We start from the raw sequence: 19803 nt of genomic DNA, 5'->3' as shown, positions 1-19803 counted from the left end.
CCCTCGCTCTCACACCGCCAACGCGACCCCGCCCCCTCGGAGCAAGCCCCGCCCCGCCCCGCCCGCCCTGTGCTTCCGCGTTCCCACCGCCAGAGGGCGGCGCTCTCCTTCCTCCCCGTCCGCTCTAGCCCCTCGGGGAGACCATAGAGGCGTCGCCATGGCGACGGAGCGGCCTGGTCCTGGCCGGGCGCCTGAGCGAGCCATGTCCGCAGTGCCTCCGTCCCCGGCGCCGCCCGAGGCCTCGCTGCAGGTAAGAGGAAGGAAGCGCGGGGCCTGGGCTGCGGAGGGTCCCGGCGAGGCCCCGCTCTTCCCTCGCCGTGCCTGTGTCTGTCGTTGCTCCGCAGACGCGCCTGGTGGAGAACCAGCCCTACGACGAGAGCCTGGAGGTGAACGAGGCCGAGGACGTGGCCAGCCTCTACGCGCCCAGCCCCCCGCAGCCAGGTGGGGCCCCAGCGGAGCGGAGCGGGGCCGGGGCCCGGGGCTCTGGGCTAGCCGCTCCTCTGCCGCCGGCCTCACTCTCTCGCCTTCCCCGCTGCAGGAGCCAGACCCGCCGCCCGAGGCGCCCGCAAAGGCCCGGCCCAGGAGAACAGCAGCGAGGAGGAGGAGGAGGACGAAGTGGAGCAGATGCTCAAGGTCTTCCCCCGTCGATCGCGGGCCTTTGAGGGGCGCCGGACGGACCCCGAAGCAGAGGCCCCTCACAGCCCCCCCTCTCTCTCTCTCTCTGTCTTCCCATAGGAGAAGAAGAAGGGGCCCCCGGCGCTGGGCTCCCCGCGGAGGTTTAGCGGGAACGAAGTGGAGGACGAGGACGAGGACTCCTCCGAAACGGACTCCGAGGACGACGACGACGACGAGGACGACGAGGAGCACGGAGGGCCCCTGGAGGGGTAGGGCCTGCAGGGAGAAGGAGGGCCACCACGGGGGCCCTGGGCAGCCCCAAGGCCCCTGAGGGTTCCCAGTGGCTCAGGCAAGTGCCCCCAAGCGGCTGGCCAGGAAGGGGGCCAGGCTGAGCAGGCCTTGTGGCTGCCAATGGCTGCAGGACCGGCCCTGGAGCCCCGGAGCAGCCTCTGGGGCCAGGGATGGGGAGCCTCCAGCGCTCTTGCCCTGCAGGGTCTGCAACCAGGAGCTGATCCCTGGAAGGCTGGCTTACTGCATTCCCACCCACAAGAAGAGCACCAGCAGCCCCCTCCCTGCACCACTTTCAGGGAAATGCCTGAGTGTTTTCTCTGGAAGAGGGCAGAGGAGAGTGCTGGCTTTTGTGGGGGCAGAGGCCCCGCTGCCTCCTGCCCTGGCCCATTCCTGGTCGGTCCTTTCCACAGGGCATACAATCCGGCGGATTACGACTACCTGCCCGTCTCCCTGGAGGTGAAAGAGCTTTTCCAGTACATCCGGAGGTAAGGGCTCAAGCGGCCGTTCCAGCTGCTCCACAGGTAGGGAGGTGTGCCTCTTCTGGGGAGTCTGCTTACTGCCTCTGCCCCTCAGGTATTCCCCACAAATGATTGAACTGGAGCACAAGCTGAAGCCTTTCATTCCAGACATGGTTCCTGCTGTTGGAGACATTGATGCTTTTTTAAAGGTATAGTGTTCCTTCTGACACTCCTTACTCAGAGCATTGTCTGGGGCAACACTGTGGAGGGTTTGCCTCTGTCCCTGGTCTTGCCGCTTTGCAGCATCCCAGGTACCACGGCAGGTATTTGGATGGTCCATGCGCCATCACTTTGGGTAGCGCCATGCTTTGTAGCAGACTCTTGCCCAGGGGAAAGAATGGAAGATGATGGCCCATCAGGGGGCCTTGGATTGTTTCTTTCAGGTCCCACGCCCGGATGGGAAACCTGATAACCTTGGCCTGTTGGTGCTGGATGAGCCCTCCATAAAGCAGTCTGATCCCACCGTGCTTTCCCTCTGGCTGACAGAAAACTCCAAGCAGCACAATGTGGCCGTAAGCCAGGGAGGGAGGAAGCTGCTCTCAGAGACAGAAAGGGAAAGGGAGCACTTGGCTCTTGGTCTCAAGTGACCCCCTAGAACCATGGCATTCTGTTTGTAGCAGCAGATTAAAGTGAAGAGCCTGGAGAACGCCGAGAAGAACCCCAAAGCCATTGACAACTGGATTGAGAGCATCACTGAGCTCCACCGCTGCAAGCCCCCTGCCACCGTCCACTATGCCAGGTGGGACTCCCTGAAAGGGCCAGACCCAAGTTGGGATGGGGGCAAGGGCAGATGCCTGGGGCTTGGCATGAGTGCTCCCGCAGGGGCGCATCATTTCAACCCTCTTCTCAGGCTGCTGCTCTATGCTTTTCCCTTTCAGGCCCATGCCTGACATTGAGACTCTCATGCAAGAGTGGCCCCCTGAATTTGAAGAGCTGCTGGGAAAGGTAGGGGCACACAGACTCTGCTTTCAGCCGACACTCCCCCCCCCCCCCCCGCCCCTTGCGGAGGCTTGATTTCCTGCTAGTGTCTTCCTGTGGGAGGCACATTGGCATATAAGCCAGTGGATCTGCTGGGTGTCCCTGAGCTTCCATTTTCTGCCCTTCAGGTGAACCTCCCCACTGCAGACGTTGATTGTAGCCTTGCAGAATACACAGACATGATCTGTGGTGAGTATTCAAAGCAGGCCTTTCCTTTCCTGGCTCTGTATTGGCCTGAACACCAGACCATCACTGGATGTGGGTGTCTGTAGCTTTATCGACTGGACAGACCACCAAAGAACATTTAGACCCTGGCTGGCAAGCACCAGGCTCAATGTCTCCAGTTGCCAGATGGTGCAGCTGGCTAGCTAATCTTCTGTTTGACCCAGACTCAAATGTTCCTCTTGGGTGGGTGGGGATCTTTTCCTCAGCTATTCTGGACATTCCTGTTTACAAGGGCCGCCGTATCCAGTCCCTGCACACTCTCTTCTCACTCTACTCTGAATTCAAGAATTCACAGGTAGGTGGGACAGTGCTCTCAGAAGCTGCTGCTGCTCTGGCTCTGGGGAAACAAAGTGGTTTGGGGGAAAGGGGGCTGCCTGCAGTTGCCATCCATTCATGAGCCTGAACAGTGGGCCCCATCCTGGCAGAAGGGGCTGCGGAAATATGAGCTTACGCATTGACCTCCCCTCTCGCTTTTCCTGTAGCACTTCAAGGCCCTGGCTGAAGGCAAGAAGGCCGCAAGTCCTCCTTCCAATCCCCCATCCCAGGCTGGAGAGTCAGACATCCTGAACTTGACTTGAGCTGCCCACTGTCCTCTGGAGGGAGTCATTTGAAGAGAACAACACAGGGTCTTGTTTGCAAGCATCTGGTTGTGGAAGGCTAGAAGAAACTGTTAACACGATGGATACCAACAAAACACAGCAGCCCCAGGATAACAGTGGAAGGGTGGGTTTAAAGAGGGAGCCAGTTTGAATGCTCTATCCCCCTGGGTTTGGTACTAGAAGATGTTCAGCATCTCACATACTTTGTACAGCCTTTGAGAAAGAGTTGTTTCAGTAAAGTTTTGCTCTTGATATTACTTTGTTCCTGAAAGAGAATTGGGAGGGAGGGACTGCACTTTGGTTTGTGAGTTCCAGAGCCATCAGTCCAAACCCAGCATTGTTCTTCTGCTGAAGGGCCATGGGTATGCTCTTAAGCACAATAAACTCTCCCCCCCCCCCTTTGAAGATGCAAGGGTTGCGGCTATGTTCCCAGCTTAACTCTGGCCCAAAGGGTTGCATTTTAGTCACCTGGTCCATCACCCCTCAAGCAGCTTTGCCCAGCTTGCCTGTGAAGACACAAAGACTGCACCCCTATAATTTATTTACTGTTAAGCATGAACAGTATTAGACACTTTATTTCAAGCTTGGTTCTCACTACTGGCCCTGTATGAAGGGGGGACCTAGCCTCTCCAGCAGCAGTCCAGGGTGTGTATATAAGCAAAGGGACAGCCCTTGGACTCAGCCCTTAATGTGCAAAAGTGCAGAAGCGGCAAAGCCAACATGCTTCAGATGGGCAACAGTGCAGAGCTGGCCCATGGGTGGGAAGGAAGGGTAAGGATCCAGATGCAGATAGAGCCTCCCAGGAGCAGAAAGAATAATAATAATAATAATAATATGTTTTATTTATAGACCGCTATTCCGCAATGATCATAGCGGTGTACAGTAAAAATTGTAATACAATACAAAATACAAGGTAACAGTTAAAGGAGGGAGAAGTCTCGTCCTTCAGGCAGTCCCCGATGTTGCTGGGTGTGCCTGATTGCTCCCTCTGAGGCCAAGATGACAGTTGAGGAGGGAGGGGCCTCTTCCTTCAGGCAGTCCCTGAATGGCCATGCAGAGGAGAGAAGCGGGGCCATGAAAGGGTGTGTGTGTTGTGGTTGTGCTGGTGTTGTGGCCCTTGCAGCATTCAGCAGTGCTGGATGGAGGGGGGGCATTCCTCAGCCCTACATCCCAAACCAGGCTTCCTGGAGCCACCCGTAGCCGCTCCGCTGCCTTGTGCAGGATTTTGCTCCAGAGAAATGAGGGCAGGTCTCCCATTGCTGTCCATTCCTGCAGGCCCCTTCTAAGGTCTTTGCACCCACTAGCAGGGACAGGAGTCACAGCCAGATCTCGTCGCTACTCATACTGGAGGCTCGGTAGATATATCCGACCATCGGGAAGCGGCCAAGACCTGTCAAGCGTGGGAAAGAGCATGTGTGTCAGAAGCAGCGCAAAGCCGCCGCAAGCCCTGGGGTCCCCATGGCAGGTCAGGCCAGTTCTGTCCCATTCCCACAAGCTGGATGTGGCACTCCTGTCCGAAAGCCCTTCTCCCACAGAGAGGCCTCAAGAGCCTGGCATCCAGAGGCATAGTCCTTCCTCTGCATGAAGAGCTTCAGGACTTCTCAGGAGTGCATCAGTTCCTTCTTTTAAAGACATCTCAATTCCATATGGCCAAACCAATTTCCTTCTCTGATCCTACATTCAGGCAGCATGCAGTTCTGCAGATGCCCTCCTGGAAGAAGGCCCCAAATGAGTCCCCATTTGGCCTGCTTTTCTTGGCCCAGCCTGGCTTTTCCAACTTGCCAAGCCCCAGGGTAGTGCAAAGGTAGTGGCAGTGATGGTGATGGTGGGGATCCCCCATTCCCATGGCCCCCATGCGCTGACCTCGCTCTACAATGACCAGGCAGTTCTCTGGCCCTAAGAGGGCCCTCTCCTCTTCCTCCTCCACTGGCGCATTGCCTGCTGCCTTCTCCTGGCCTGTGGGGAGAAAGAGATGGGGGTAGGCATGGTCTGCATCCCTCCATGGCTGCCCCAGAGGAGAGCCTCACCTTTTGCCTCAGCGCTGAGACGCTGAGACTGTTGAGCCACAGGTTGGCTGGCAAGGAGGTGTTTGCCCTTGGCATCCGAGGCTTCAGACAGCTGGGATCCCTGTGGGGAGGGAGGGCAGAGGCAGCGGGTGAGAGGGGCTGGCAAAGGTCAAGCCGGGACCAGGTCCCCTCAGAGGGCAAGGTAACCCTGACTCTGCTGGGAGGCCCCAAGGGCTCGGCCTTTCCTTGTGCCAAGCAACCCCCAGGAAGAGCCTTCTTCCCGCCCCAACTTAGTCCCCCCCAGCCTTGGAAGGTTACCTGGGAGGAAGGGGGGTCCTGGAGCCAGGAGAGAAGGAGAAGAGGGGAGCCATCAGGCCACCAGGGGGGCAGCCCTGGCCCTTTGGCCCCAAACTCACCTGCGGCAGCGGCCTTGGCCTCCTTGGCCCTCCTCCTCCGGCAGAGCAGGCAGCCAAGCAGGGAGCCCAGGCAGAGGAAGGCCCCCAGGGGCAGCTCCACATGGGCAGCCAGCAGACCTGCAAGCCAGAAAGGTGGGTGGCAGGCTGGGAGGAGGGCCAGGTCGCACACCAGTGCCAGGGCCCCTGAGTGCCAGGGCCTCCGAGTGCATACGGCAGCCACCACGAGCATCAGGAACGAGGGCAGAGGGAGAGAAAGGGGCCTGGGTCTGATACATGTCATCCTTCCAGAGACACTCGACAAACTCCTCCTCAGGGCCCACACTCGCTGTTTCTAAGGCTGCGTCAGCACTGGAGAGAGAACCTGGCAACGCTTTAAGTGCCTCCCTGACTCAGGGCTATGGAATTCTGGGAGTATGCTCTGGGCCCACAACAAACTCCAACTCCCAGAATTCCATACCCCTGAGCCAGACAGAGAGTAAAAGCCTTAAGAGGCCTAATGCAGCACCAACCGCAGCTCCCAGCATCCGAGTGAGAGGGCAACCAGGGAAAAGAGCTCTTTGCCTTGAGGCCCGGGAGAGCGGGAGGGAAGGAAGGAAGGGAAGGGGCCTGGCGCCGACTGGCCATGGCTGCGACGGTGTCTCCTTCTCCGCTTGGGCTCCCACTGCCTTCCGAGGCTGCTACCACACAAGATGGCTGCCCTGAGCCAATGACAGTAGTAGAGGAATACCTTGTTAATCCAAATGAATTTAAGTCTCCAGGACCAGATGAACTCCATCCAAGGGTATTAAAAGAACTGGCAAATGTAATATCGGACCCATTGGCAATAATAGTCTTTGAAAACTCCTGGAGAACAGGAGAGATCCCAGCAGACTGGAGGAGGGCAAACGTTGTCCCCATCTTCAAAAAGGGGAAAAAAGAGGATCCCAACAATTATCCTCCAGTTAGTCTGACATCAATCCCAGGAAAGATTCTGGAGCAGATCATTAAACAGAGAGTCTGTGAACATCTAGAAGGCAATGCCATAATCACAAAAAGTCAACATGGGTTTCAGAGAAACAAGTCATGGCAGACAAACCTGATCTCTTTCTCTGATAAAATTACCAGCTTGGTAGATGAAGGGAATGCTGTGGATATAGTAGATCTTGATTTCAGTAAGGCCTTTGACAAGGTTTCCTATGATATTCTTGCAAACAAGCTTGTAAAACGTGGGCTAGACAAAGGAACTGTTAAATGGATCTGTAACTGGTTGACCGGCCGAACCCAAAGGGTGCTCAACAATGGCTCCTTTTCATCCTGGAGAGAAGTGACCAGTGGGGTCCCACAGGGCTCTGTCCTGGGCCCAGTGCTATTCAACATCTTTATCAATGACCTGGATGACAGAATTGGGAGCATACTTATCAAATTTGCAGATGACACCAAATTAGGGGGAATAGCTAATACCCCAGAGGACAGGATCAAGATTCAAAATGACCTGAATAGACTAGAAAGCTGGGCCAAAGCTAACAAAATGAAATTCAACACAGAGAAATGTAAGGTACTGCACTTGGGGCGGAAAAATAAAATGCAGAGATATAGGATTATGGGGGACACCTGGCTGAATGAAACTACGTGTGAAAGGGATCTAGGAGTCTAAGGAGACCACAAGTTGAACATGAGTCAACAGTGCGATGCGGCAGCTAAAAAGGCCAATGCGATTTTAGGCTGCATCAATAGAAGTATAGTGTCTAGATCAGGGGTAGGCAACCTGCGGCCCGCGGGCCGGATGTGGCCCGGCGAGGCCTTGGGACCGGCCCCAGCCCAGTCCTGCCACCGATTGCCACCGGGGCCTTTGGGGGGCAATTGTCTATAGAAGCCTCAAAAACATGCATTTATATTAACATTTTTTTAAAAATCAGCAAATTTTTTCGCGTGTCCTCCATTTTTTTAAAAAAGTGTCTTCCATTTAAAAATTTTGTCCTCTTTGTCCTGGTTTATTTATATATTTAATTTTTTTAAAAAAATTATTTAATTATTTATTTTTTGGCTTCGGCCCCCCAGTTGTCTGAGGGACAGCAACCCGGCCCCCGGCTCAAAAAGATTGCCTACCCCTGGTCTAGATCAAGAGAAGTAATAGTGCCACTGTATTCTGCTCTGGTCAGGCCCCACCTAGAATATTGTGTCCAGTTCTGGGCACCACAATTCAAAAAGGACACTGAGAAACTGGAGCCATGTGTCTAAAGGAGGGCGACAAAAATGGTGAAGGGTCTGGAAACCATGCCCTATGAGGAACGACTTAGGGAGCTGGGGATGTTTAGCCTGGAGAAAAGAAGGTTAAGAGGTGATATGATAGCCCTGTTTAAATATTTGAAAGGATGTCATATTGAGGAGGGAGCAAGCTTGTTTTCTGCTGTTCCAGAGAACAGGACCCGGAACAATGGATGCAAGCTTCAGGAAAAGAGATTCCACCTGAACATTAGGAGGAACTTCCTGACAGTAAGGGCTGTTCGACAGTGGAATGCACTTCCTCGGAAGGTGATAGAGTCTCCTTCCTTAGAGGTCTTTAAGCAGCGGCTGGATGGCCATCCGTCAATGGGGATGCTTTGATTGTGATTTCCTGCATGGCAGAAGGGGGTTGGACTGGATGGTCCTTGCTGCGGTCTCTTCCGACTCTATGATTCTATGTGATTAATATTCAAAAAGTGGGCGGGCTCTTTCCAATGCGCCCTTCTCATTGGGCATGCGTCCCGTCGCTCTTTTACTAAGGGGGCGGGGATATGGGCGGGGTCCTAAATAGGGGCGGGGCAGAGGATGAGGCGATGAAAAAGGCCGGACCCTTTCCAACCGTCGCTCTCTCGGGGCGCCGGGGAGGGATGAAAACACGAAAGTCATGAATTATGGAGGAAGTGGGCGTGGCCTGTGCAGAGTCGGGTTCGCTCTTATTACGCCTGGAGAAAATGGCGTCCAACTGAGCTGCTCATGAATATGAAGGAGTGGGCGTGGCTGAGAGTTGTTTTCCTCCTTGGAAAAAATGGCGGCCGATGAACTCAAAGCGAGTGGGCGTGGCCAACGCGGAGGAGGTTGGTTTAACTCCCTTCACGCCGCGAGAAAATGGCGGCCGAAGAGCTCATGAATATGGAGCGAGTGGGCGTGGCCAGGGCCGAGGCTTGTTTCTCTCCAGGACAAAATGGCTGCCGCAACGGCGAGAGCGGCGGGAGGGATCGGCGTCGGGGCGTCGTCGCTGCTCCGCCGAGGCCGCGGGGGCAGGAGGCGGCGCCAGGACGCCGGGCCTGAGGAGAAGGAGCCCGCGGAGGGAGGCCCAGGGGAGCTCCGGAGAGACTCCTGCTCCTGCCCCGCGACGGAGGGCCCCGGCCGCCCGCTTTGCCGCAGCAGCCTCCTCGCCCGGCGGCCTCCAGAGCAGCCGCCCCCGCCCTCGCCCTCGCCGCCGCCGCCTCCTCCTCCTCTGCCCTCAGAGCGAGGTGCGGCCCAGTTTGCGTATCCTGACACGTATCGTGTGCATGCGACAACCCACGACCCGCTTGTTATCTGTGTGTCTCTGGGGAGGGGAGGGAGGGCTGTGGGATAAACAATGAAGAGACATCGGGGCTGCTTCTTTTAGGAAATAAGAGGAGAGAAGGGCCCCGTGTCGGTGTGGATGTCGGTGTGAGGGGACGCGTGTCTTTAGTAAGCGTGTCTGTGCGTGAATACCAGTGTTAGGGGACGCGCGTCTTGAGTGGTGAGTGTGAATGTCGGTGTCGGGAGACGCGTGTCTACTGTGGTGTCTGAGAGGTGACCCGTGTCTTTGAGTTCTGAGTGTGTGTATGTGAATGCCGGTGTCAGGTGACACGTGTCTTTGAGTTGTGAGAGTGTGTGTGTATACATCAGTGTCTAGTGACACATGTCTTTAGTGAGTGTGTTAATATCAGTGTTAGGAGACATGTGTCTTTGAGTTGTGAGAGTGTGTGTGTGAATGTCAGTGTCAGGCAATGCATGTCTTGAATGGTGAGTGTGTGAATGTTGGTGTGAGGCGACTCGTGTCTTTGAGCTGTCACACGTGTCTTTAGTAAGTGTCAAGCAATGTGTGTATTGAGTGTGTGAATGTTGGTGTCAGGTGATGCATGTCTTTGAGTTGTGAGTGTGTGTTTGTGAATGTCGATGTGAGTGTGAGGTGACACGTGTCTTAAGTGGTGAGTGTATTTGTGTGAATGTTGTTGTCAGATGACACTTGTCTTTGAGTGGTGTGTTTGTGTGAATGTCACTGAGGTGTCACATGTCTTTGAGTTGTGAGAGTGTCTATCAGTGTCAGGTGACGCACGTCTTGAGTGGCGAGACTGAGTGTGAATGTTGGTGTCAGATGACACTTGTGTCTTTGAGTTGTGAGTGTGTGGATGTTGGTATCAGGCGACACGTACCTGAGTTGTGTGTGAATGTCAGTGTCAGGTGACGCGTGTGTTTTAGTTGTGAGTGTGTGAATGTCAGTGTTGGGTGATGGATATCTTTGAGTGGTGCCTGTCTCTGTGTGTGAATGCTGGGGCTTTTGAGAAGGAGGCCGCTGAGCGTCGGCTGAAAGGGGGAGAGGAGGTTGTGGGGAGGCTGGCGGAGGCGACACGCGCGTCTGTGTTTGTGGAATCGTTGGTGTTGGGGGGCCTTCAGGTCGGTTCCCCACTTATGGAGACCCTATCCTGGGGTTTTCTTGGCAAGATTTGTTCAGAGGAAGTTTGCCCTTGAGGCTGAGACAGGGTTTCCGTGGCTGATCAGGGATTCGAACCTTGGTCTCAGGTGGATTTCCATGGACATGTGGGGATTCAAACCCTGGTCTCCAGTGGGTTTCCATGGCTGAATGGGGATTTGAACTCAGGTCTCCCTTTAGTTTCCATGGCCAAGCAGGGATTCCAACTCCAGAGTTGTAATCCAACACTCATTCATGTGTTTTTAAGGTCCGTTTTAATACTTGTTGTGGTTGTGTGCCTTGAAGTCGTTTCTGACTTATGGCGACCCTAAGGCAAACCTATCACTGGGTTTTCTTGCCAAGATTTGTTCAGAGGAGGTTTGCCATTGCCTTCCTCTGAGGCAGAGAGACCAGGGATTCGAACCTTAGTCTCCAGTGGGTTTCCATGGCTGAATTTATGTTATTTAAAAATATTTTCAAGCTGTGGATGGTTGAATCCTTGGATACGGAGGATCATCTGTACTCCAAAATCCAAAGCTGTCTGCGTGAGTGGCTGAGACTTGCTTTCTGATGGTTCAGTGTGCTTTGCAAACTTTGTTTCGTGCACAAAATATTTAACAATATTGCCTATCAAATCACCTGCAGGGTCTGTGGATTAGGAGTATATGGGGCATAAAGGAATCCCATCTAGGTGCAAATATTCCCAGATCTTAAATCCGAAGCACTTCTGGTCCCAGGTATTTCAAATAAGGAAAATCCAACCTGTATTGTAATGTATTGTATTGTGTATCAGTCATCCTAGGGAGCCAGTTTGGTGTAGTGGTTTGAGTGCTGGACAAGGACTCGAGACCAGGGTTTGAATCTCGACTCAGCCGTAGAAACCCACTGGCAGGACCTTTGGCAAGTCACACTTTCTCAGCCTCAGAAGATGGCAGTGGGAAACCCCTTCTGTAGAAACTTGCCCCCCAAAAAACCCATGATAGTGTTGCTTTTTAGGATCACCATAAGCAGGAATGACATGAAGGCACACAAAAACAACCTATACAACTATTACACCATGCTAGCTCTCTGCAATTGAACATAGGGGTTTATCACACGGGAGAGATTAAAGCTCATTTAAACATCCCACAAATGAAGTGGAAATGATGAGTAATTGCGCAAATGATTATCACACACGATTGCGTGAATAAAGTGATACTGGAAATGCATTGTCACTGAGATCCCAGAAGTTAAAAAAATGCACATCAGTGCTTCTTTGTGACCACTTTAATGGCATGTTTTGTGTGACATTGTGTGAAATTGTTATGCGTAATTACGCGATTTCCCCCCCCCAGGATATACATGGGATAAACTCCCCATCTCCTTCGTGTGATAAACTCTATAGTAGGATTTCTATATTTGAAGGCTTGTATTTTCTCATGCAATAATGCCCATATTGTAGGATCTTCTTGGGGGGACCTTCTCTCTATCCCACCCCCCTGAGAAGTACATTTGTCAGTCCGATATTCCTTTCCAGAGATATTAATACTGACATCCTCTTTAAGGGAAATAGGCATCTTATAATGGGCTGGACTTTTATTTATTATGTTATAACTGATTTAATTTAATATAATTATTTTTTTGATAACTTAATTACAGGTTGAATATCCGAAATGCTCCAAAATCCAAAACATTTTCCGTGACTGACTGAGATGGTGACACCTTTCCTTTCTGATGGTTCAGTGTACACAAACTTTGTCTCATGCACAAAATTCTTTCAAATACTGTGTATAAAGTTATCTTTGGGCTGTGTGTCTAAAGTGTACACAAAAATGTGGATGAATTTCAAGTTTAGACTTGGGTCCCATCACCAAGATGTCTCATTACGTATTTGAAACTATCCTGAAAATCCCAAACATTTCTGCTTCCAATCATTTCAAGTTAGGGATACTCAACCTGTACTTGTAAACTTTTATATGCTGTTAATGCTTAAGTATGTTTAATAGAGTTGGCCCTCCACATTGGAGGCTTTGACGCTTGCAGATTTGATTGTTTGCGGACTTGATTCATATGTCCTGTCTAGAAATCTCTAAGACCTCCAGCGAACTCTGCCAGAGGTTGACCATAGAATTGGGCTGGAGGACTTGGAGATTGCTAGAGAAAACACTTCTCTAGGCATTTGTAGGTCTTCCAGTGTGATTCTGTGCTCAACCTGGCAGATGTTGACCATAGAGTTGCACTGGAGGACCTAAAGACTCCTAGAGAGGTGTTATCTTAGCTAAAAACATATTTTCTCTTATTTGTAGTTTTCCCTCTTTCACGGAAGTCCTGTGCCCCAACCCCAGAGAATGTGGAGGAACAACTGTACTTTTAAACTTTCATATAATGTGATTTTTTAAATATGTTCGGTATAACTCTTGTAAGCCACCTTGAGTCCCGAACTGAGAAAAGGTGAGATATAAATATAATAATGCGAAGAGGTTATTTAAATATAATAATGCAAAGAGAACTTGTAACATCTGTGAGAATAACAGAGAAAGAAGTTGTAGGTCTGTATTGTCAGAAGTAGACCTGGTCTGCAAATGCTTATGCTACAAACTCCTTTCTTTCACTCTCAAAGGGGTAGAATTGAGAGACATAGAGGCAAAACAGACTGGCACACTACTCTGGCGTGGGGGGTGGCATAGGGGTGTGGCGCTTAGACGATGCACGCCCTGATGACGACCCAACACTGGCATCATGCCGCCCACCCACTCATCCAGATGGAGGGCAGCATCGTGACACTCTGGCGGCACGGCATTTATACGCCACATGCCACAGGAGTGCTGAAAAGGCACTGCTGCAGCGGCTTTTTTTCTGCCCCAAAAGGGTATTTTGCTGCTTCTTTTTGGACTAGAAAAACGCCAGATCAGGTCCACAACGTGTGGTTGCTGTGGCCCCGATCCAGCGATCAAAGGAATGGCATCATGTCTCTCTTTCAGGGCAGTCTAGACATGTTTCTGTGGAATATAAGTATGCAAAAGGATCTTGTAGCACTTTGGGGACTAACTGTACAAAAGAAGTTGTAGCATAAGCTTTCGTAGATCTGGTCTGCTTCCTGAGATGCATGCAAACTGGTGCCCAGGACTGACCTTTATAACCAGACAATATGAATAGCCATAAAAATACAGACGTTGTAGGTCTGCTGATATGATGACGAGCTCAATTTTTAACTACCTCATGTATAAGTCAAGGTCAGGTTTTGGGGCCAGAATTATTGTTTTTTGCCATGAGCCCTGGATAGGTCGAGGGTAAAACTTGGAGGCTCCTTCTGTGTGTGTATTTCTGTGTATGGTAAGAGAGACTCTCATTGAGAGTTCTCTTCATCATTTCAGCTTCCGTTTCAACCGGATGTTGGCAGGAGGGGGGCTCTTAAACAAACAGCAAAACCAATCAGTTACCCAGGACTCTTTCTTCTTGGCTCCAGAGAGAAATAAACCCCTCTTCACACCGCAGGGGGAAATCTGAAAGAACTGCTATCCCATATCCATAGTGACCTGTAAATAAGTCGACCTGGGATTTTGGGGTCAATTTTTGGGCATACATTTTTAGACTTACATGGTAGTTGAGGGGCAAAGGCAGGAGAAAGATACTGCCTAAGGTTAGGGTGGATGACCATATGGATGGTGGAGGGAGTTCTGGAACGTCGCCTTTTGCTACTCTGCTTCCTTTGGGAGGAGTGAAATACAGTATTTACATTGACCAGTAGATAAGTCTATCCAGTTTTGGGGGGGTCTTTTTTTAAATTATAATTTCTAGGCTTCTACATGAGTATGTGCAGCAGTCCTGGATTCATTTTTGAAGAAACCTTCAAATGGTCCCCAGAAGGTTCACAATCTTCTTGTTTTACTTATGCATCTTGCCTAACCTAGTTGTTTGTTTTTCATGTGCATATTGTTAGTTTTGCAGTTAAAAGTTTAGTAAAGCATGTTTAAGTGTTTTCTTTCTTTCTTTCTTTCTTTTTTGTGGTGTGGGAATCTATCGATGTTATTCCTGCCTCTTGTACCACATTTTCTGTTAAAGAAGTCATGCCCAAGAGCACATCTACTTCATTCATTAGTATTAAGACGTAGTGCCATCTCTTGTCACCAATACATGCATGTGTGAGAGAAACACAAAGCATGATTACAACAATATGACCTAATACTGAGTAAGGCAGAGCCAGAGGGCAGGTATGTAACAATCCACTTAGACATTATTTTTCTGTTCTTAACTATTTTGGTGGAATGACTGTCAGTCTGTATTCTTGTACCTTGGATCACTAACATGGGTTGAATTTGGACATAAGTATGGAGCAATCAATTTTTATCACTTTGCTTGTTTGTACAAAGGCACAGAAGATGGATATCAAGGACTTCCATGCTGTCCTTGCAAAGTAGCTACTAAAAGGTGGACTAGACAACGTGACTGTTAGGTGGATTTGTAATCGGTTGACTAATCGAACCCAAAGGGTGCTCCCCAGTGGCTCTTCTTCCTGGAGAGAAGTGACCAATGGGGTGCCACAGGGTCCTGTTCTGGGTAGAGTTTGCTATTCAACTTGGATGAAGGAATAGAGGGCATGCTTATCAAATTTGCAGATGACACCAAGTTAGGAGGAGTGGCTAATACTCTAGAGGAGAGGATCAAAATTCAAAATGACCTCAATAGATTAGAAAGCTGGGCCCAAACTAACAAAATGAATCCCAACAGAGAGAAATATAGGATACAACACTTGGGCAGTACAGTGGGCCCTTGTTATCTGCTGAGGTTTGGTTCCAGGGCTTCCCGTGGATAACAAAATCAGTGGATGCTCAAGTCCCATTAAATACAATGGCATATTATTATTAACCTTTATTTATAAAGTGCTGTAAATTTACACAGCGCTGTACATACAATCTTTTTAATTGGACGTTTCCCTGCCCTAAGGCTTACAATCTAAAAAGACATGACACAAAAGGGGAAGGGGATGAGGGCCAACAGTTCTTCTCTACCTCCGAGGCCTGGATCAGGGGAGATGGACTGGAGGGAGGACATAGCAATACAGGAAATGATTCAATAAAACAGGCAACAAAATAAAACAGGCAATAAAACATAGCAAAATGGTGTCCCTTACATACAATACCAAATCAAGGTTAACTATAGTGCGCCCGCCTCGTACGCGGGCACGTTATATGCGAGTTTGAGCATACACTCAAACCTGTGGAGAGCTGCAAGGGGTGGTGTGTCCTATTCAACTGAATGGGGCATGTGCCCCCAGTGCGTGTGAGCCGCCGCCACATGCACGAGCCCCATTCAAATGAATGGAGCTCGAGCATACACATTTTTGGCTTACGCGGGCGGGGGGACGTCTGGAACAGATCCCCCGCGTAAGCCAAGGGTGCACTGTATATGGAATTTAAACATTTTAAAAAATATTTTCAAGCTGTGGATGCTTGAATGCATGGATAAGAAATCAGTGGATAAGGAGGACTGGCTATAAAAATGAACTGCACAAATATAGGATGGAGGACACCTGGCTTGACAACAGTATATGTGAAAGGGATCTAGGAGTTTTAGTAGAGTATGGGTTAAACAGATAAACATAAAATTATTTTAGCATGATTAGAAATCTGATTTTTTAGGCCTAAATCCACTTACTTCTCACAGTGACAATAGACTCATTGATTCAGTGGGGATTTGATAAGTTATCACTTACTAAATTCCAATGATTCAGTGGGTTTGCTAACAATTGAATTTAGGCTTTATTATGTTGTTGTTGTTGACTTGTTACCTTCAAGTCACTTCTAGCTGTTTGTTTGTTTCAACAGTCTCCACTTTTCTTATGGTTTCCAGTGTGGTGGCCTAACTTATCAATATTGCTTATGCAATCTATGCCATTAAGACAAGGGTCTCTGCTGATGGTGGTGTGAGCTATGGGCAGCCCAGATTCTGTGGCCTGTTACAGACTGCCAAAATAAAGCTGCTTTGGGTCTCTTTGGAGGTATGCTGTTTAAATGATGCATGCATCCGAAGAATCCGGAAGTTGCACCAAAGCTGCACTCCAGTGCTTAGGAATTGAGTGTGGCTTTGGCGCGACCTCCGGACTCTTAGGACCCATGCATCATTTAAATGGCATACCTCCAAAGAGACCCGAAGCAGCTTTATTTTGGCAGTCTGTAACAGGCCTGTGTTGCTGTGAGCTAGATGTTCCTGTGCAACTGGTTCGTTGGCTTCCCTCATGGACTGAAAGCTTCTCAGTCTCCTGTACAACAAATACTGGAAAGAATGCTTAATATGTTGCCTGGGGGAGGTTGTGTCAGCTGTCCTACCACAACTTAAATTAAAAGAAGTGTTTGAAAGGATGAGCTGGGCAAGCCTGGAGCCAGCTAGTCACAGCTCAGGGAATGCTGTGAAGGGGGGAGGTACTATGGAATAGATGGGATACAGGGCTGAGGCTTGTCTCTGACACAGGGGAGGGACAGGAGTGTCTCTCCCCTGCTTTATTCGGCAAGTTAGGGACCAGAGGACTGTCAAAAAGCAGAAATCATTGGAATGCAAAATCCTTATTACGTGCCATGTACTGGAACACTTCAGTTCAGAAATCCAGGCTTCGATAGTGAATACCAGAAAAACTTTAATGGGAAACTATAGATGTTCTCTGCATGCGTATGTTTTCAGAAGTGAGACATCAGCATTGACACAGTATAATTAAAACACACAGTATGCGGAGAGATCTTGTAGCACCTTTGAGATTCATTGAAGTAAAGAAGTTGGCAGCATGAACTTTCATAGATTTCAGTCTATTTCCTCAGATGCATATAGTGAAGTGTGTGTGTGTGTGTGTGTATATATATATAGAGAGAGAGCAGTACTGTATATGTGTTCTCACTATATGCACTATATAGTGTATATATGTATATACACTATATACATATGTGTATACACACACGTGTGTGTGTGTGTGTAGTGGATTTGTATATAATGGAGTATATGCATTCGAGGAAATAGACTGAAGTCTAGGAAAGCTTATGCTGCCAACTTCTTTCATTCACTGAGTCTCAAAGGTGCTACAAATTCTCTCTACATACTGATTCTACAGACTAGCATGGCCATATCTTTGAATTAAAACATAGGGTAATTCAAATTTTGACCAGGCTGATACCCCATTCTCCCCTAAAAATCAAATAGAGTCCTTTCTCCCTTCTTTTCACAATTGCCTCTCCTTTCATAGAATCATAGAGTTGAAAGGGACCCCAAAGGTTCCTGCCATGCAGGAACTCTCAATCCCCGACAGATGGCCATCCAGCCTCTGTTTAAAGATCTCCAAAGAAGGAGACTCCACTGCTCTCCGACACCCATTCCCATGGGACTGAGTAAGGAAGGTGACTAACAGCCTAAACAATTAACATATGACTATGTGTCCCATCATCCAGTAATAGTACCCTACAATACAACAAACAGTGCTGTAGCAGGCAAACCAAACTTTTAACCATGGCAGGCTTAAGTAAATAAATAAATGTAAATAATTAAAAAAAAAACCTCTCCCTAATGCTCCTGGCATGGTAAAACACATAACAACATTTAAACACATTAAGTTAAAGCACAAAAACATTTGTTGTTGTTGTTGGTTGCTCTCAAGTCAACTCCGACTCACAGTGACCCTGTGGATGAGACATCTCCAAGAGTCCCTGTCCTCCACTGCAGCCTTGCCCATAATAACCTCCTTGATTGAGTCTCTCCATCTGGTTTGTGGTCTTCCTCTCTTTCTTCTACCCTCTACTTTCCATAGCATTGTTGTTGTTTTTCTAGTGATCCATGCCTTCTTTTATTTGGCCAAAAAACAATAGTCTCAACTTGATCATCTTTGCTTCCAAGGAGAGCCCTGTTCTGACCTGTTCAAGAACCCATTGGTTTGTTTTCTTGGCTGTCCATGGGATCCGAAGTACTCTTCTCCAGCACCACATTTCAAAGGAGATGATTTTCCTTTTTGTCAGCTTCCTTCTCTGTCCACCTCTCACATCCGTACCTGGGAATTGGGAATATAGTGATCTGAATTATTCTGACTTCACTGCTCAGTTGTATGTCTTTGCTCTTCAGTATCTTTTCCAGTTCTTTCATAGCTGCCCTTCCCATTTCTAGTCTTCTTCTTATTCCTTAACTTCAGTCTCTGTACTGGTCAGTGTTTGATCCTAAATATGGGAATTGTTTGATATTTTCAATTTCCTCATTGTCTAGATTGAAATTGTGTATTTCTTCTGTAGTCATCATTTTTGTTTTCTTTATGTTCAGCATCAGACCTGCCTTTGCACTTTCATCTTTGACCTTCCTTATTAACTGTTCCAATGCCTGAATGTCTGTGAAGTTGAAGGCTTTCATGGCCAGCATCCATAGTTTTTTGGATAGCCCGAAAAACCCACAAAAAACTCCTGAATGTCTTCTGCTAATGTTATGGTACCGTCCGGTCCGCACATCTTAGGTTGCTAATGTTGCTTCCTCCTATCTTCACTCCTCCTTTTTCTGATTCTAATTCTGCTTTTCTTATGTTTTCAGCATACAGTATAAATTAGAACAAGTAAGGTGATAGGATGCAGTCTTGCCTGACCCCTTTGCCTATTGGGAACCACTCCATTTCTCCAAATTTTGTTTCTCTGAATTCTGTTCTGATGGTGGCAATGGAATGCACTGGGGGGGGGGGGCGCACTGGCTTGGAAGAAGTTGCCCTTTTCTGATGTAGCTTGTCTGAATTCCACATGGCCAATAATCAGGTCTCAGGTGCTTCCTAGTTGTCAGGAAGTGATGCATGCCATGTGCATCATGTGCAGCAGAGGTCTGTGTCTATGGAAATGCTTTCCTTCCTCAGTTTCTGGCTTCCCTTGTAGGCCCCACCCTTCTTGGCATACATTAGCATAGTATTATAATTCCCATCCTGTCATTATACATCTGCCACTTGGTGAACCCTTCAGCATTTGTGCTCTTAGGTCACCCAAGGTATTAAAGAGCAGGTGAGTTGGTGCAGGTGCCTACAAGGAGCAGAGGCAAGTGCATTAGAATAAGATTTGTTGATGCGTTCCTTACCATGATGCAGAAACAATTTGACACTTTTTGAGCTGCCATGGCTCAATGCTATGGGATTCTGGGACTTTGCTCTGGTGCCACAACAAATTACAAGTCCCAGAATCCCATAGCATTGAGCCATGGCAGCACAAGTGGTGTCAAACCGGATTATTTCTACAGTGCATATGCAACCTTACACTGTTTTTCCCCCTTCTTTGAATCCTGTCCTACAGTACTTTGCTTTGAAAGTAGTTATGCCCTCATCACTCTGAAATGGGTCCAGTGGTCTTTGTTACCTATATTTGCTCTGCATGGAAAGTTTTCCTAAACCATGCTAGAGGGATTCCACTTATAGCACCTCCCTTTTCAATGCTAGCATGTCAGTATGTTGCATTTGCCTGTTGTTTTCTCTGCGCAAGGGATGCAGATTCCTTGGAAGACGTCTGTGGCTCCCAAAGGTGACTTGCCCGGACATGTGTT

The 19803-nt window shown here is 49.1% G+C and overlaps 3 protein-coding genes across 9 annotated transcripts in view; 2 read left to right on the top strand and 1 right to left on the bottom strand.

Moving 5' to 3' along the window:
- The first annotated feature begins 136 nt into the window (after positions 1 to 136).
- LOC149320181 (intraflagellar transport protein 46 homolog) lies at positions 137 to 3478 on the top strand. 3 transcript variants are annotated; one of them, XM_089513085.1, is made up of 12 exons: positions 137 to 250; positions 345 to 441; positions 539 to 633; positions 736 to 884; positions 1317 to 1391; positions 1480 to 1573; positions 1808 to 1936; positions 2045 to 2163; positions 2303 to 2369; positions 2531 to 2591; positions 2834 to 2922; positions 3110 to 3478. In XM_089513085.1, exons 1-12 carry the CDS (start codon positions 158 to 160, stop codon positions 3203 to 3205), a joined length of 1164 nt encoding a protein of 387 aa, XP_089369211.1. In that variant the 5' UTR covers positions 137 to 157; the 3' UTR covers positions 3206 to 3478. The 3 variants fall into 3 exon arrangements, with proteins under 3 accessions (XP_089369211.1, XP_089369210.1, XP_089369212.1); XM_089513084.1 differs by having other exon boundaries at positions 138 to 250; positions 2042 to 2163; XM_089513086.1 differs by lacking the exons at positions 345 to 441; positions 539 to 633 and having other exon boundaries at positions 140 to 250; positions 2042 to 2163.
- Positions 3479 to 4109: 631 nt separating this feature from the next.
- Positions 4110 to 6623, bottom strand: LOC149320180 (transmembrane protein 25-like). 4 transcript variants are annotated; one of them, XM_089508292.1, is made up of 4 exons: positions 6376 to 6623; positions 5254 to 5353; positions 5090 to 5182; positions 4110 to 4616 (listed from the first exon to the last, which is right to left on the bottom strand). In XM_089508292.1, exons 1-4 carry the CDS (start codon positions 6421 to 6423, stop codon positions 4543 to 4545), a joined length of 315 nt encoding a protein of 104 aa, XP_089364418.1. In that variant the 5' UTR covers positions 6424 to 6623; the 3' UTR covers positions 4110 to 4542. The 4 variants fall into 4 exon arrangements, 3 of the variants coding, with proteins under 3 accessions (XP_089364418.1, XP_089364416.1, XP_089364417.1); XM_089508290.1 differs by lacking the exon at positions 6376 to 6623 and adding an exon at positions 5649 to 6007; XR_016279916.1 differs by lacking the exon at positions 6376 to 6623 and adding an exon at positions 5551 to 5636 and having other exon boundaries at positions 5090 to 5353.
- Positions 6624 to 8479: 1856 nt separating this feature from the next.
- RNF169 (ring finger protein 169) overlaps positions 8480 to 19803 on the top strand; it is a 38247-nt gene continuing 26923 nt past the window's right edge. Inside the window, exon 1 of one of the 2 annotated variants that reach the window (XM_089513083.1) lies at positions 8480 to 8704. In XM_089513083.1, coding sequence (XP_089369209.1) covers positions 8656 to 8704 — 49 coding nt within the window. In that variant the 5' untranslated portion in view covers positions 8480 to 8655. Of the gene's footprint in view, positions 8705 to 8768; positions 9104 to 19803 lie in introns of those variants that run through there. The other variant, XM_089513082.1, reaches the window with a different exon arrangement.

This window comes from Sceloporus occidentalis, unplaced genomic scaffold, assembly GCF_023333645.1.
Source record: "Sceloporus occidentalis isolate IW3139 unplaced genomic scaffold, rSceOcc1.0.p SCAF_2, whole genome shotgun sequence".
NCBI lineage: Eukaryota > Metazoa > Chordata > Lepidosauria > Squamata > Phrynosomatidae > Sceloporus > Sceloporus occidentalis.
Note: the sequence above shows the minus strand (reverse complement) of the source record. Positions and strands in the feature narration are given on the sequence as shown.

What these genes read in the sequence shown, in the direction of transcription:
- LOC149320181 (XM_089513084.1), top strand. Translation starts at nt 158, where the DNA reads ATGGCGACGGAGCGGCCTGGTCCTGGCCGGGCGCCTGAGCGAGCCATG. An exon ending in CTTTTCCAGTACATCCGGAG is followed by an intron (nt 1,392 to 1,479) that starts GTAAGGGCTCAA and finishes TCTGCCCCTCAG; the next exon opens with GTATTCCCCACAAATGATTG. An exon ending in ACATTGATGCTTTTTTAAAG is followed by an intron (nt 1,574 to 1,807) that starts GTATAGTGTTCC and finishes TGTTTCTTTCAG; the next exon opens with GTCCCACGCCCGGATGGGAA.
- LOC149320180 (XM_089508290.1), bottom strand. Translation starts at nt 5,750, where the DNA reads ATGTGGAGCTGCCCCTGGGGGCCTTCCTCTGCCTGGGCTCCCTGCTTG. An exon ending in GGCCAAGGCCGCTGCCGCAG is followed by an intron (nt 5,354 to 5,648) that starts GTGAGTTTGGGG and finishes CCCTCCCCACAG; the next exon opens with GGATCCCAGCTGTCTGAAGC. An exon ending in TCTCAGCGCTGAGGCAAAAG is followed by an intron (nt 5,183 to 5,253) that starts GTGAGGCTCTCC and finishes TTCTCCCCACAG; the next exon opens with GCCAGGAGAAGGCAGCAGGC.